The sequence below is a fragment of the Anolis sagrei genome, chromosome 3, assembly GCF_037176765.1.
Source record: "Anolis sagrei isolate rAnoSag1 chromosome 3, rAnoSag1.mat, whole genome shotgun sequence".
Lineage (NCBI taxonomy): Eukaryota > Metazoa > Chordata > Lepidosauria > Squamata > Dactyloidae > Anolis > Anolis sagrei.
Genome location: NC_090023.1, coordinates 204547116 through 204560252, shown reverse-complemented (window position 1 = coordinate 204560252; position 13137 = coordinate 204547116). Strand labels below are relative to the sequence as shown.

The 13137-nt window shown below is 44.0% G+C and overlaps 1 protein-coding gene across 3 annotated transcripts in view; it reads right to left on the bottom strand.

The window, feature by feature from the left end:
- The window catches only part of HSPA12A (heat shock protein family A (Hsp70) member 12A), a 62041-nt gene extending 49144 nt beyond the window's left edge, over window positions 1-12897 (bottom strand). For all 3 annotated transcript variants that reach the window (XM_060768499.2, XM_060768501.2, XM_060768500.2), the window contains exon 1: window positions 12493-12897. In XM_060768499.2, the coding sequence (XP_060624482.1) occupies window positions 12493-12499 (7 nt within the window). In that variant the 5' untranslated portion in view covers window positions 12500-12897. The remainder of the gene's footprint in view (window positions 1-12492) is intronic.
- Between the last annotated feature and the right edge of the window lie 240 nt (window positions 12898-13137).

Genomic DNA, 13137 nt, shown 5'->3' with positions numbered 1-13137 from the left:
ATAGCCTACACCAATGGTTGAAAAAGTGCCAGGCAAATGCTAGTAGAGATGAAGCTCTTCCTTTAGATGTCCTGTGTGCATCTTGAAAGAGCGGAGGGTCAGAACCCCTTGGAGGCTTTACTTATTTGTAAGGAGCTATGCAGTCAATCCCATTCCAATCTCCTTATACTAGAAGAAGCTACTGCATTCAGTGATGGTCCATCTACCAGGAAACAGCTTATTTGACAGTTCACCTCCTCCTGTGACCTCCAGAGCAATTGGCAGAAATAGTGACCCTGTCACAACTCATCAAAGGGGAAATGGAGCTGTCAGTCAGCTGCTTCCTGATTGACAAGGGAGCAAACCTCAATCAATTGCAACAGTTGCTTTCCTGTAATGGAGATTGGGGGGCTTTCATAGTCCCAATCGACAGTATTCCTTAGTCTAGAGACTATGAATACGCAACAAGTGCGTAGCTATTTGTTATGCCACAATAATTGTCAAGCAAGACTCTGGTTAGTGATAATATCCTTTGTTTCCAGAACACATAAACTCCGATCCTGGAACAATTTGTTCTTCCAAAGACTTAAGCACAAATATTCAAGATGCTCTTGTACTTCTGATTACTTTCTGCCCCCTTATGTCAATATCATGTAGATTACAGATCAATGTCAATATTAATGGGTGAGAAAATGCTCCATCCCCTCCTGGTTAATGGTATGCAGGTATCTATGAATAGCCTCCCACATTAAAGCTAACTTCTCATATTAGGGACAAAATGTAATGCACCTATTCACAATTAGGATTGGAATCCTGTTAATGGTAAGACCACCTTGCCCCAATTTCTGTCACTTTTTTCATCATTGTGGATGTCAGAGTTCTCTTCTTTCTTCCACAACAAAATCCCCCACCCTACCCCAACTTACTGTTGAGCTGCTATGATCCCCTTCCTAGTCTTTCTATGCCTGATGGAGAGTGGAAGATGGGTAAGAGAAGAATCTGGCTGTTCCCCTATAGTCAGACAAGAAATGCTTGCATTGTCTGGAAATCCCAAATGGACCTCAGTGATGTTTTCTGTATGTCAGGAATGACAAGTCACTTCTGGTATGAGAGAATTCACCGTCTACAAGGACGTTGCCCAGAGGACACCAGGATTTTTACCATCATGTGAGAGGCCTCCCTCATGTCTCTGCATGAGACACTGGAGCTGACACTTCGGAGCTCACTCTGCTCCCCGGATTAAGTCAGCAGTGTTGCCGGCACAAGAGTTTAACCCATAGCGCCATCAGGGACTCCACCTCAGTGAATGACACTATCATTTTGTGTCTGGCTACAGAGACATAGTCTGATGCATCTCTGATTTCCATCTCCACCTTCTCTCTACTGGCCTCAAAATGGCTGAGGGATGCTACAGCAGTTGAACGCTCAGTCTAGAAGTGTTGGTAGGCAGCATGGACATAGTTCCACATGCAGAACTATTATGTGCCATTGTACCATATGGGATTGTGGTATTTATTTATTTAATATACTTGTACCCCACCCTTCTCACCCCCAAGGGGGGACTCAGGGTGGCCTTGCAGCAAGCACCATTCAGTGCCATCATAAAGCGTTCAACAAATTCATTAAAACACATTAAATCAGTGGTTCTCAACCTGTGGGTCCCCAGTGTTTTGGCCTACAACTCCCAGAAATCCCAGTCAGTTTACCAACTGTTAGGATTTCTGGGAGTTGAAGGCCAAAAACTGCATTAAATATTACACATTAAATAAACAGTTGTTAAAACACACCAGTTAAAACCAAAGTCTGGGTCAGTTCATTGTCACTTCGAATTGCTTACATCTTCTTCTCAGTTGCTGCTATTCAATGATCAAACGTTTGCTCCCACAACCAAGTCTTGAGTTTCATTCTAAAGGACAGGAGGGAGGTGGCCAATCTGATGTCTCTGGGGAAGGGATTCTACAGATGGGGGGCCACTGCTGAGAAGGCCCTGTCCCTCATTCCCACCAATCACGTTTGCGAAGGCAGTGGGATTGAGAGCAGGGCCTCTCCAGATGATCTTAAACTCCGTGATGGTTCGTAACAAGTGATACGTTGGTATTGACACTTTTGGAAAGTGTCAAGTTAGAGAGTGCCGTTTTCTTCAAATTTTATTACTGCTTTTGTATTGTTGATTGGGGAGGACACTTGAGATTGGAGATGCAGTTTTCTAATTTTATCTTAGTATAGTTTTTCTTCACCCTTTAGGTCTTCCCCACATAAAATAAGATTTCTGTCTTCTTTCTTTCACTCAGGAAATAGCACCCATGGGGTGGGATGGGATAATTCAAATTTGGCCTGACGTACATAGGGAAGACAATCTGATCCAGCCCCCTCTGGGTTTTCCTGTCCACTAAGCCTGAATGGCTTTGTCAATGAAATAATACTGGTGGTAGACAAGATGGTGGGTAAGAACAATCTCTTTCCCACATAACATTTCTGATCTGGATGTAGGGGGAGATTGTATTTCTAAAAGAGCCCCAAGCTTTGGATAGATCAGCTGAACTTTCTGGGTCACTTTTCTCCTAGCCCATATTGCAATGGTTTAAATTATGGAGGTGGTACAGGCACTGTATAATATTGTAGAGATTGATGCCCTGGTTCTGGCCATTACATGCATTTACAAACCTTAACGAAATGCATGATGCATTTCATGTGGCTATTACTGCTTTAATACCTCTTGGGAAGAAGGCGATTTGGGCTTCGCTGAATAGAATGTGTTCCACTTTAACTCAATCTAGCTAATATACCACTTTTTTCTTAGGTTTCCATGGCCACCGCAGCAGAGCAAACATCCTATAATCAAAACGGTAGGGGGTTACTGCTTAAAGCTGACAATATCGAAGAGGTTGTTACATTCAAGGAGAAAAAAAGCATTCATAGTAGTGATTTTCCCTGCCTTTTGTATTTTAGTTTCCTCATCCTTAGTCATCCATAAAAGGAAGTATGAAATTGAGTTCTAAATGTTTACTAGCTGTAGCTTATAAAGCAAACTATATAGCCAGCCACTGATGCATAAATGAAGCCAAACAAATCTTACTTCTGCCACACCTCAAAGAAGGAATTTTCCTCATTTTTATAGCATTCTAAATTTGTAGAATTTTGAAAGCTTTTACCCTGATTTAATTGGATTACAACTGGTCCTCATATTTGCAGATTTAACTTTAGCAGTTTTAATTGTTTGCAAATTTGATTAACATGTTCTGTACAGGAAACCCTAGGTCTTCTAGGGTGACTCTGTGTTCAAATTCCACCAGAAGTTGACCAGAATCACTCTGAAGAACCTAAATGTGTCTAAAGAAGTGTTATCTTAAGTTTAAAACATGGCTGGTTTTTTACTTTTCGGTTTCCCCATTTTTGTGGGGGTGCTACACCTTAACCCCAAAAAGAGTTGAGGGATTACTGGAGTGGTAAAGTAAGTCTAATTACAAAGTTACGTACTATGATCTTGTTTTCTCAAAAGTCAAATCTTGCTTACTTCAGAAGAACTGGCTTCCTGAAAAATTTCATACATGAAAGCCAGTGCCCCATCTTTCTCACTGTTTTTTGTTTCTCCACTATTCTGCATTTCCATTAGTTAATGTCAGCTAGTTGCTTCCATGTCATTGCAATGTTGAATCCTCTTTTGGTTTTAGTTCAAATGTTACAGGAGTTATCTGTGGTGCTGAAACTGTTTTGCCGATTGGATCCAGAACCTCGGATAGCTCCTTCAGTTCAAAACATGGAATCAATTTTTTTTTTGCTCTTCTGGCAGAAAAGCCATCTACTGCCCCTGCCAGTAATCCTGATCCAGTCTCCTTTCCAGTTTCTCACAGATATATTTTTGACTTGTGATGCTGTAGGTTTATCCATTCTATGCAGTTGCTGACACCAGTGACATTATTTTATTTCAAGTTGCTGCTGAAGCAGCTTCTTTGCTTTGTACTGTCCTCACATTCTTCCAGTTATCAACAGCAATGCTTGTATAATCAGAACTGCTATATCACGGAACTATCCGCTTGTGGGCATTTCATAATAAACAAAAATCCTCTGACAAACTGTCAGGGAAAGTGACTGTTATGAGCAAATAATCCTTGGCCAGGAAAATAGTCTGAACCTTATCAGATTCAGAGTATTGAGTTATAATGACTTATTCTCATTAAAAGGAATTTTCCATGGAACTGCCACATTTTTAATCAATATACAAAATAAAAATTCTTGTGACAGCTTAAAGACTATAGAATGTATTATTGTACAGATGTATAAATATAAAAGGGTGCCAGAAGACTGGTGTTCCCACTGCAAGATTACTTATTGAATATTTTATTTAACATTAGGGCACTAAACTGTATGGAAGACTAACTGAAGCTCCCCAATTCAGATATTACAATTCAGGATCCTTTCCCACTACATAGATATACAGTAGCACTTTTATTCCACTTTAACTACTCTGGTTGCATACTATTGAATCCTGAGTTTATAGTTGGAAGACACTGGAATATCTGCCACAAAATCTAAATAACCCTTCCAAAACTCGAAAAAGAAAAGTTTCACAAGATGTTGCAATAGCAGTTAAAGTGAAATACAGTGATATACTGTGTACAGTGCTGGATTTTGGGAAATGAGGCCCTGTGCTAGTATGTTATGAGACTAGAAGACCTTCCAATCCATCTTAAAAAATGTTGGCAGGAAGATATCCCCCCTCTCCGAGTCAACAGGGCCCTGTATTTAAGCTCACCTAAGCATAATTGTAAATATGGCACTGATTGTGTAGCATGAAATGATTCACATTTCACAGGTGCAAGCAAAAAAAAAAAAAAAGGAACAAGTGTGACTTTGGAGGAGAGACTGTTCACCAAACCTACCATTTCACAACACTTATTCCCATGTCTATGTGATAAGAAATCCACTCCAGGTTTTAGTCTGCAATTTAAATATGGTATTTCTTTTTAGGGGACTTAGCCCATTAAAGTTTATATTGAGGCCCTCGTCTCACTTACCAATTAAAGCATCCAGGGATGCTTGCCATCCAGTTGAGGGACAGATGGATGCGCAACCCATCACATGACATCCCTCAACTTCAAGTGGAGGTCCTGCCCCCAACTGGCATGGAAGCATCCTAGGACACTTCCTTGTCAATATGGAATAAGATCCCAAGGCACTAAGAAGAATCTGTCCCAGTTGGGCAAAACTTTTGCCCCATGAGATGGGGGAGGTGTTGCCATGCCGGAGTGGTGTGCGGAGTGATGAAGTCACCCAGTGTGACTGTCATTTCATCATGCTTGCTGTCAAAATGGTGCCCATGTGATAAGATCACAAGGCACTAAGATTCACTTCCAGTTGACTACAGAGTCGAGCTGAAAAACCATGTGTTTTCTCAAGTAAATATATATATAGTGTATCCTTTTGATAAACAGCTTAATTTTGCTGGTGTGTTATAAGTACCAGTATGATTTTGTCAAAGACAAGTATCCTACTTTTCCAGTTTAAACTTATGTGCTGTGAGTTTGCCCTAAACAATGACTTTATCTTTGGTTCAAAAGTTGGCCTAATAGATTACAGAAAGCTTTGTGTGTCAATGGGATCCTTCTAGTTGGTATTTGATGCCTAAACTAATGTCCATGGAACTAATAGGGTACTTTATTGAGATAAAGGTCACTGCACTTGCCAAAATGAATTATATTACTCTACTCTTGAATGAACCAGTTCTCACTCACCCCCAGTATATTGACATGGAGGGTTGAGGATTGGTTGGAGGATTGGAGGTCCATCATCTACAACTTCTTCCACTCCCCATCCCTGTTCCACCTTACTCTTATTTGAATGTCAGTAACACTGAGAGTCATACCACTATAAGGGCATGTTTTAGGAGGAGCTCGGGCCTTGGGCACTCAAGAGATTGGTCCCAGAGAAATCTCACCCTGGGCAGCAAATCCTAAATGGCTGTGGGACAAAATGTGTGCATACAGAATGAACATACATTGTAGAGTCATAGAATCAGAGCGCAGGAAGAGACCACGTGGGCCATTCAGTCCAACCCCCTGCTATGCAGGAAAAGAACAAAACAGCCCTATAAGGAATAAATCAGTTAAAGTAATTAATCTGCAGTAACAGCAGAAAATCAGCAATAAATTTGTCTACCATGGATCTCATGGGAAACTATACAAAACTCCTTGGGGCACATGCAGCCCAAAGGTTTTGCATTCCTACCTGAAATTAACAAAGTTTCTGCAAGCCATTGATTGTTCTTTATGTCTGTATAGGTAGAATTCTATTCTTTATAGATTCTGCTACCTCAGAGAAAATAATTGTCCTTGAATTGCACTTCCTTAAAGACCACCCATAAGCATTACTTCAACATTAGAATTGTCATGCCATTTTCTGGTCTGAGGAGGGCAGAGAGAACAGATTTTTCCTTTGGATAAGTTGTTATAACAAGTTAAGTAAGCAGTATATTTCAACTCAAAAAAGGTCACCGGTGCACCAAACCCGCCTGCTAAACTGACATCACTCAAAGCAAATAGGAGAAGTAAGGTTAATGCTATCTAACACTTCTGTGTATCCATTTTGCTGTCTGCATTAAGAGTTATGCTGGAAAGACTGCAGTACTGTAGGGCCAGGATTCATAAAAATAATTAATGGCTGGTGCCTGCTGCAATATGCGATGGCCCTCAGTGTAATTCAGAGCAATTTGGCTTTGTAGCAATACTTACTGCAACAGATTTCATCACAGCCATGATCTGCAATGCAATGTCTTTGGAATGCAACATAATTTTTCACATTTCTTTCCAGACAAGCGCTTGTATTTTCACTGTGTCAAAGAGAATGGGCCAACTATCATCATTTTTCATACGACAAATGAGTACGCTGCTGAATCATGTGTTTGAGCACCATAGAAACCTCCCTGTGAGCATTTATTTTAGCACCAACTTACACAAGTATAAAAAAAACATGTAAAAAGAAAATGCATCATCCATCGTATGACAGCTAAGGAAGCTGGCTTTTCCATTTTCTCCATTAACTATAATTTCACTTATCTGATGTTTGAAGGATTTATGGGGGATGAAATCTATGCCAAGTGGTAGTTTTAAAAGAAATAGTCATATTAATCTCTTACAACATTATAAAAAGGAAGATGGGGGGGGGGGGGGGGGATAAAAATAAATGTGGCTGTGCTATTAAGACTAGCTATTTTTTTATATTTACATGAGCTTTTGTGGACATAAGCACGCTTCTTATACCATGGCTGTAAACCTGAAGAAGTAGGTTTATATGTATTAAAAGACATGCAAAAATAAAAATCAGGTAATCTTAATAGCAGAGTTACATTTATTTTTTCTTTCCCTGTCCCACTTACTATGCAAATCACTGCAACCATCATATAGAACTGTGCCTGGGTAGTTTTCAAAGCGTCGAGATTTTTCGTTTTCTGCAAAAGTCACAGCAATGAAAAAAATGGCATTTGCCATTTATTGCTCCATGGCTGATTTTTATGTGTTTGCACTGTTTTAGTGCCCAAAAATGAGCACTAGACATTAGTGCAGGCCAGCCACACCCAACAGACTGCTGCTCCACACAGCAGAGACCAAGAATTGCTGGACTGCTGTGGGAAGTATTTGAGGGTACATGTGCATGCAGCAGAACCGTGGAACATCAGAGTCCAGTCTAGAATCATTTTACAAAACATTTCCCACTACCTTGTTTTTAGTCCACTTATTAATGGAATTCAGCAAGGGGGTTGTAGATAGGAATAACCTTTGTAGAAGGTGTCACTTCATGTCATAGATTCAGCAATGATCGCACCCAAGGCAAAATTACAAGCCGTTTGTACTAGTCTTGTAAAAGGGGGAACTGAATGATGACTAATACATGAGGCTTTCACCTTTACTACAGGTGCATCTACACTGTAGAATGAATGCAGTTTGATACAATTTTAACTGCCAAGGCTCAATGTTATGGAATCGTAGGAGTTTCAGTTTTACAGTTGCAGAAGGCCTTCTCTGCCAAATAGTGTTGATGCTTCAGCAAACTACAACTCCCAGGATTCCATAGCATTGAGACATGGCAATTAAAGTGGTGTCAAACTGCGCCCATTCTACATTGCTGAAGTACTCTAAGGGCCCTTCTAGACAGGTCCTATATCCCAAGATCTGATCCCAGGATTTCTGTTTATCCCGGATTATCTGGCAGTGCGGACTCATATAATCCAGTTTAAAGCAGAAAGCCTGAGGTCAGATCCTGGGAGACAGCCCTGTTTGGAGGGCCCCTTAGTGTTACAAAAATAGATTCAGGTTGTGGGTGTCACACAGATTGGAAGGCATAGTGGGGTTTTATGTTATGTTGGTTGTTGATCTATATTATTTTTATGCACTTGTATTTTGTGTGTTTGCACCTTGAGGAGTGCCTTGTGAGTCGCTTCGAGTCCCTTTGCGAGATGGTGACAGGGTATAAATAAAGTATTATTGCTAATGTTGTCGTTGTTTGGTTTTAATTAAACATATTAGCAATGGCTTAAAACATGGGGCACTCCACATGCTGCTGAACTGCAACTGCCATGATATCTAACCATTGGCTATGGTGGCTAGGACTGATGAGAGGGGGTGGCAAAAAGTGAAGTGAGGGAGTTCAGTAATGAAAGCGGTTGCTTTAGCTTATTTCATCTCCACCATGAGCCATTTTGTGTAAAGCTATGTTATCTTGCCCTTTCAAAACCAAAGCTTACTTTGGATATAACAGCCCAATCTGTCCTCATTATCCGTTGTGGGCTGGTTCCAAGAGCCTCACTTCCTTAATTTGTCTCTATGCCTAAATATTCTAGAGCACATATGTCAAACTCCAGGTCCACAGGCCAAATCAGGCCCACTGTGTGGCCCTCCAGATGCAACTACCATCTGGAGGGCCACATACATACACACTTACCAGGGCTGCCTGGTGGTGCAGTGGGTCAAACCGCTGAGCTGCTGAACTTGACTGAAAGGTTGGCGGTTCGAATCTGGGGAGCAGATTCGAACTATTAGGCCTAACAGTTCGAAAACATGCAAATGTGAGTAGATCAATAGGTACTACTTCTGCAGAAAGGTAACAGTTCTCCGTGCAGTCATGCTGGCCACGTGACCTTGGAGGTGTCTATGGACAATGCTGGCCCTTAGAAATGGAAATGAGCACCAACCCTCAGAGGCAGGCACGACTAGATTTATTGTCAGGGGAAACTTTTACCTTGTGTGTGTGTGTGTGTGTGTGTCTGTGTGTACAGAGAGAGAGTTGGCCCTCTTTATCTACAGATTATTCATCCATGGATTCAGCAGCTGTTCGAAAGTACCCATAAGGCAGATGTGTGTTTTGGAAATGAGTTTGACATCTCTGCTCTGAATGCACCAGAACCCATCTGATCTTGTAAGATAAAGCAGAACCAGACCTAGTTCATACTTGGATGGGAGATCACCAAAAATACCAGGGGCTCAGGCTCTATTTCAGAGGTAGGAATTGGTGACATTACCTTAGAGTATTAATTGCCTAAGAAAATTCTATGAAATTCATGGGGTTGCCATAAATCAGGAAGCGACTTGAAGGCAAGGGCACACATATAGGCTTGTCTCTTGTCAAAAGTGTCAAAGATATCAGGTGTAACTACAATGGTAAAGCATATGTCTGTCAATTCCTTCCCACCAAACATCATCACTTCAGCCTGGCAGCACCTCAACTGAGGATTTTCCGTGGTGCTGCAGACCAGTGAGTCTGCACTATCTTTCCAGTCATAAGCTGCAACAGGAATGAGTATCTGAATGTGCCTCAGAGACCAATATGATGCTGCCAGGCAGACAAGAGGCTTTTTTTTTTTGGAGGTCACATCTGGCTCTCAGTGGCCCCAGCTGTTAGGAGTGTGCAAGCCAATGTCTGCTCCAATCAGAACTCAACAGCGAGCCAGTTTCTATTTAATAAAAATGAGATATCTCTTATCCAGAATGATAAAATTCAAAACACTCCAAAATTGGGTTGCTGTGAGTTTTTCAGGCTGTATGGCCATGTTCCAGAAGCATTCTCTCCTACCCTTTTGCCCTCATCTATGGCTGGCATCCTCATAGGTTGTGAGGTTTGTTGGAAACTAGGCAAGTGAGGCTTATATATCTGGGGAATGTCCAGGATGGGAGAAAGAACTCTTGCCTCATTCATACTTGCCTCCAAAATTGTCCACTTGGGTGGTTAGGATAGGGACACTTTTGCTTTCCTATGGTTCTATGAGCCCCCAGTGGTGCAGCAGGTTAAACCGCTGAACTTGCTGATCGAAAGGTCAGTGGTTAGAATTTGGGGAGCAGGGTGAGCTTCTACTGTTATGCTCAGCTTCTGCCAACCTAGCAGTTTGTAAACATGCAAATGTGAGTAGATCAATAGGTACTGCTTTGGCAGGAAGGTAACAGCGCTCCATGCAGTCATGCCAGCCACATGACCTAGGAGGCATCTACAGACAATGTCGGCTTCCTCGGCTTAGAAATGGGGATGAGCACCACCACCCAGAGTCAGGCATGACTAGACTTAACGTCAAGGGAAAACCTTTACCTTATGGCTCAATGTCCACAAACCTGTTTCATGCACATTATTAACAATATTGTGTATTAAATTATGTCCAGGATATATGTACAAAGTGTAGATCAGTGGTTCTTAACCTTTGAGCCATGGACCACCAGTGGGCCACGAGGACAAAAATCTGGTCCGCTAGTCTCCTTCCTCTTTATTGACTGATTTACTTTATTTCTGTCCCTTTTGCACCACCTGTCACTCCCTCCCTGTCGCTGACCATGGCATATGTTCTGTATCAGAAACTAGAGCTGATGTGGTCTATCCAAGGCAAATTTCTGAATCAGCACCCCAAACCGAATCTAAAGTTGGCCAAAAACTCATTCGTAACCCTTTTGGTACTAATGTTGGAGAGTGTTCTCTGGTCAAAGTGGTTCCTGGTCAAGTAGTCCCTGGTCAAGTGGTCCCCAGTCAAGTGATTCCTAGTCAAAGGAGTCCCCGGTCAAGTGGTTCCTGGTCAAAGGGGTTCCTGGTCTACTGGTCCCTGGTCAAAGTGGTCCCTCATCAAGTGGTCCTTGGTCAAAGGGGTTCCTGGTCAAAGTGGTCCTTGGTCAAGTGGACCCTGATCAAGTTGTCCCTGGTCAAGTGGCCCCCGGTCAAGTGATTCCTGGTCAAAGGGGTCCCTGGTCAAAGGGTTCCTGGTCAAAGTGGTCCCTGTTCAAGTAGTCCTTGGTCAAAGGGGACCCTGGTCAAAGTGGTCCCTGGTCAAAAAAAGGTCGGGAACCACTAGTGTAGATGAAACACAAATGGGCCCCATTTCCAAGGTATCCCATCATCATTTATATGCAAATCCAGGAGGGAAAAATCCCAAACACTTCTGGTCCCAAACATTTCAGCTGTAGCATACCACTCATGTCCTTGCAAAGGTGGGGATCCTTTGTCAAAGTAGGAACAACTCTGGAGTGATATGTGTTTTTTCTGGCCATCCTATGCTTCCAAGTGCTGTTATTCTCCATGATCTCAGGCTACCTGACAGACACACATCCTTCCTCTGAATGGAAAAGATGAGAGGAAGAGAAAAGGGGGAGAGAGGGAAGGGGAGAAAGTGTGTGTGTGTGTGTGTGTGTGTGTGTGTGAGAGAGAGAGAGAGAGAGAGAGAGAGAGAGAGAGAGAGAGCGAGAGAGAGAGAGAGAGAGAGAGAGAGAGAAGCCAGGGGGGAAAGTGCTGGTTCTGGGAAATCGCTGCATTGCCGGTATCCTGGCTCTCTCTAGCTCAGAGCCCCGCCCATCTGCAGCGCATCCTCCTCCTCCTCCTCCCTCACTCCCTCCCCCGCCCCAGGCCTAGCCTCAGATTCCTCCGCATTGTTTTTTCACCTGGATCCTATCGCCCGCCGCTTCACCTCCTCCTCCCGCTCTGGCGCAGTCTCCTCTCCCTAAACTTCCCTCCCTCCGTTTCCATCCCCACGTGACGGCTGGGAGAAGAATTGGGGGGTGGGGACTTTGGACAGAGCCGGCGCTGAGGCTTGCAAAGAGCCCAGGAATGGGTCAATTCAGTCCCGAAAACAAGCAGACACGTAAAGCAGCAGCCAGGCTAAAAAGCCCTGCAAAGCGCAGCGCTCTGGACTTGGGAGTCCAGTGTTAGGACTCCCCTCCAATTAGCGTCCTGTGCCTCAGTGGCGCGCGAGCCGCCGGCGCCTTAGCTGTCAATCAAAGCCTGATGGATGGCTAGCGCAAGGTCAGCTCGCAGGCAGGGGACTGCATTGCATGAGACAGAAGCCGGCTCTTGCCTTTTCTAGTGCTCTGGTCCCCTTTCCCAGGTGCTCTGATGCAAGGCTGCTGCTTTAGGGATAGTGCTGATGGGGACCCAATCCCCTCCCTTTCCCCACTCGGGTCCCTCTCTGCAAGGCGTGAACGGGGTTCTTGGGCGAGCCCACGATGCGAAGGAGGCGAATCGAGCCGCCTTGTGCCTCCCCTCCCCTTCTCTTACCTGCCATGGCTGGGGATTGGAGGCGTTGCAGGTCCTCTTTCAGGTCCAGGAAGGTGCTCGCCTCACTCGGAAGCCATGGCTCTTCTTGCCTTTCCTTCCCGGCAGATCCCCAGACCGGCAGCAAGGCTGGCCTCTCCTCCTCCTCCTCCTCCTGCTTCTTCCCCGCCCACGACCAAGCAAGGAGGCTTAGCCGCTGACCTTCGCTAGCCTCTCCTCCTCCTCCTCCTCCTCCTCCTTCCTGCTGCTGCTGCTGCAAAGAGCTGGATGCTCCGAAGTCTGCAGCAGCCCCTCCCCTGCCGGCTTGCCTCCCACCCCCTCCAATAGAGGAGGAGGAGGAGGCAGCATCTGACAAAGGCAGCCTCTGGGGAATGACAAACACATGGGCTCCCCCAAACCAGAACACTTGAGGGGGTGTCACTACTTATTTATTTCTCACATTGCAACACCCCCCCCCCCGCGCCCCCTTGCAGGTTTGGTTCCTCCTTCCCCAATCACTGCAGCCCCATCCATCACTGGCACCAGACCCTCAAGTCACTGCAGTGTGCTGCAAAGGCTCTCAGGATGCGAGACGAAGGCATTGGAGCCCATGCAAATGGCAGCAGGGACAGAGATGCCTCATCTGGACATCAAGGATGAGAAAGATAA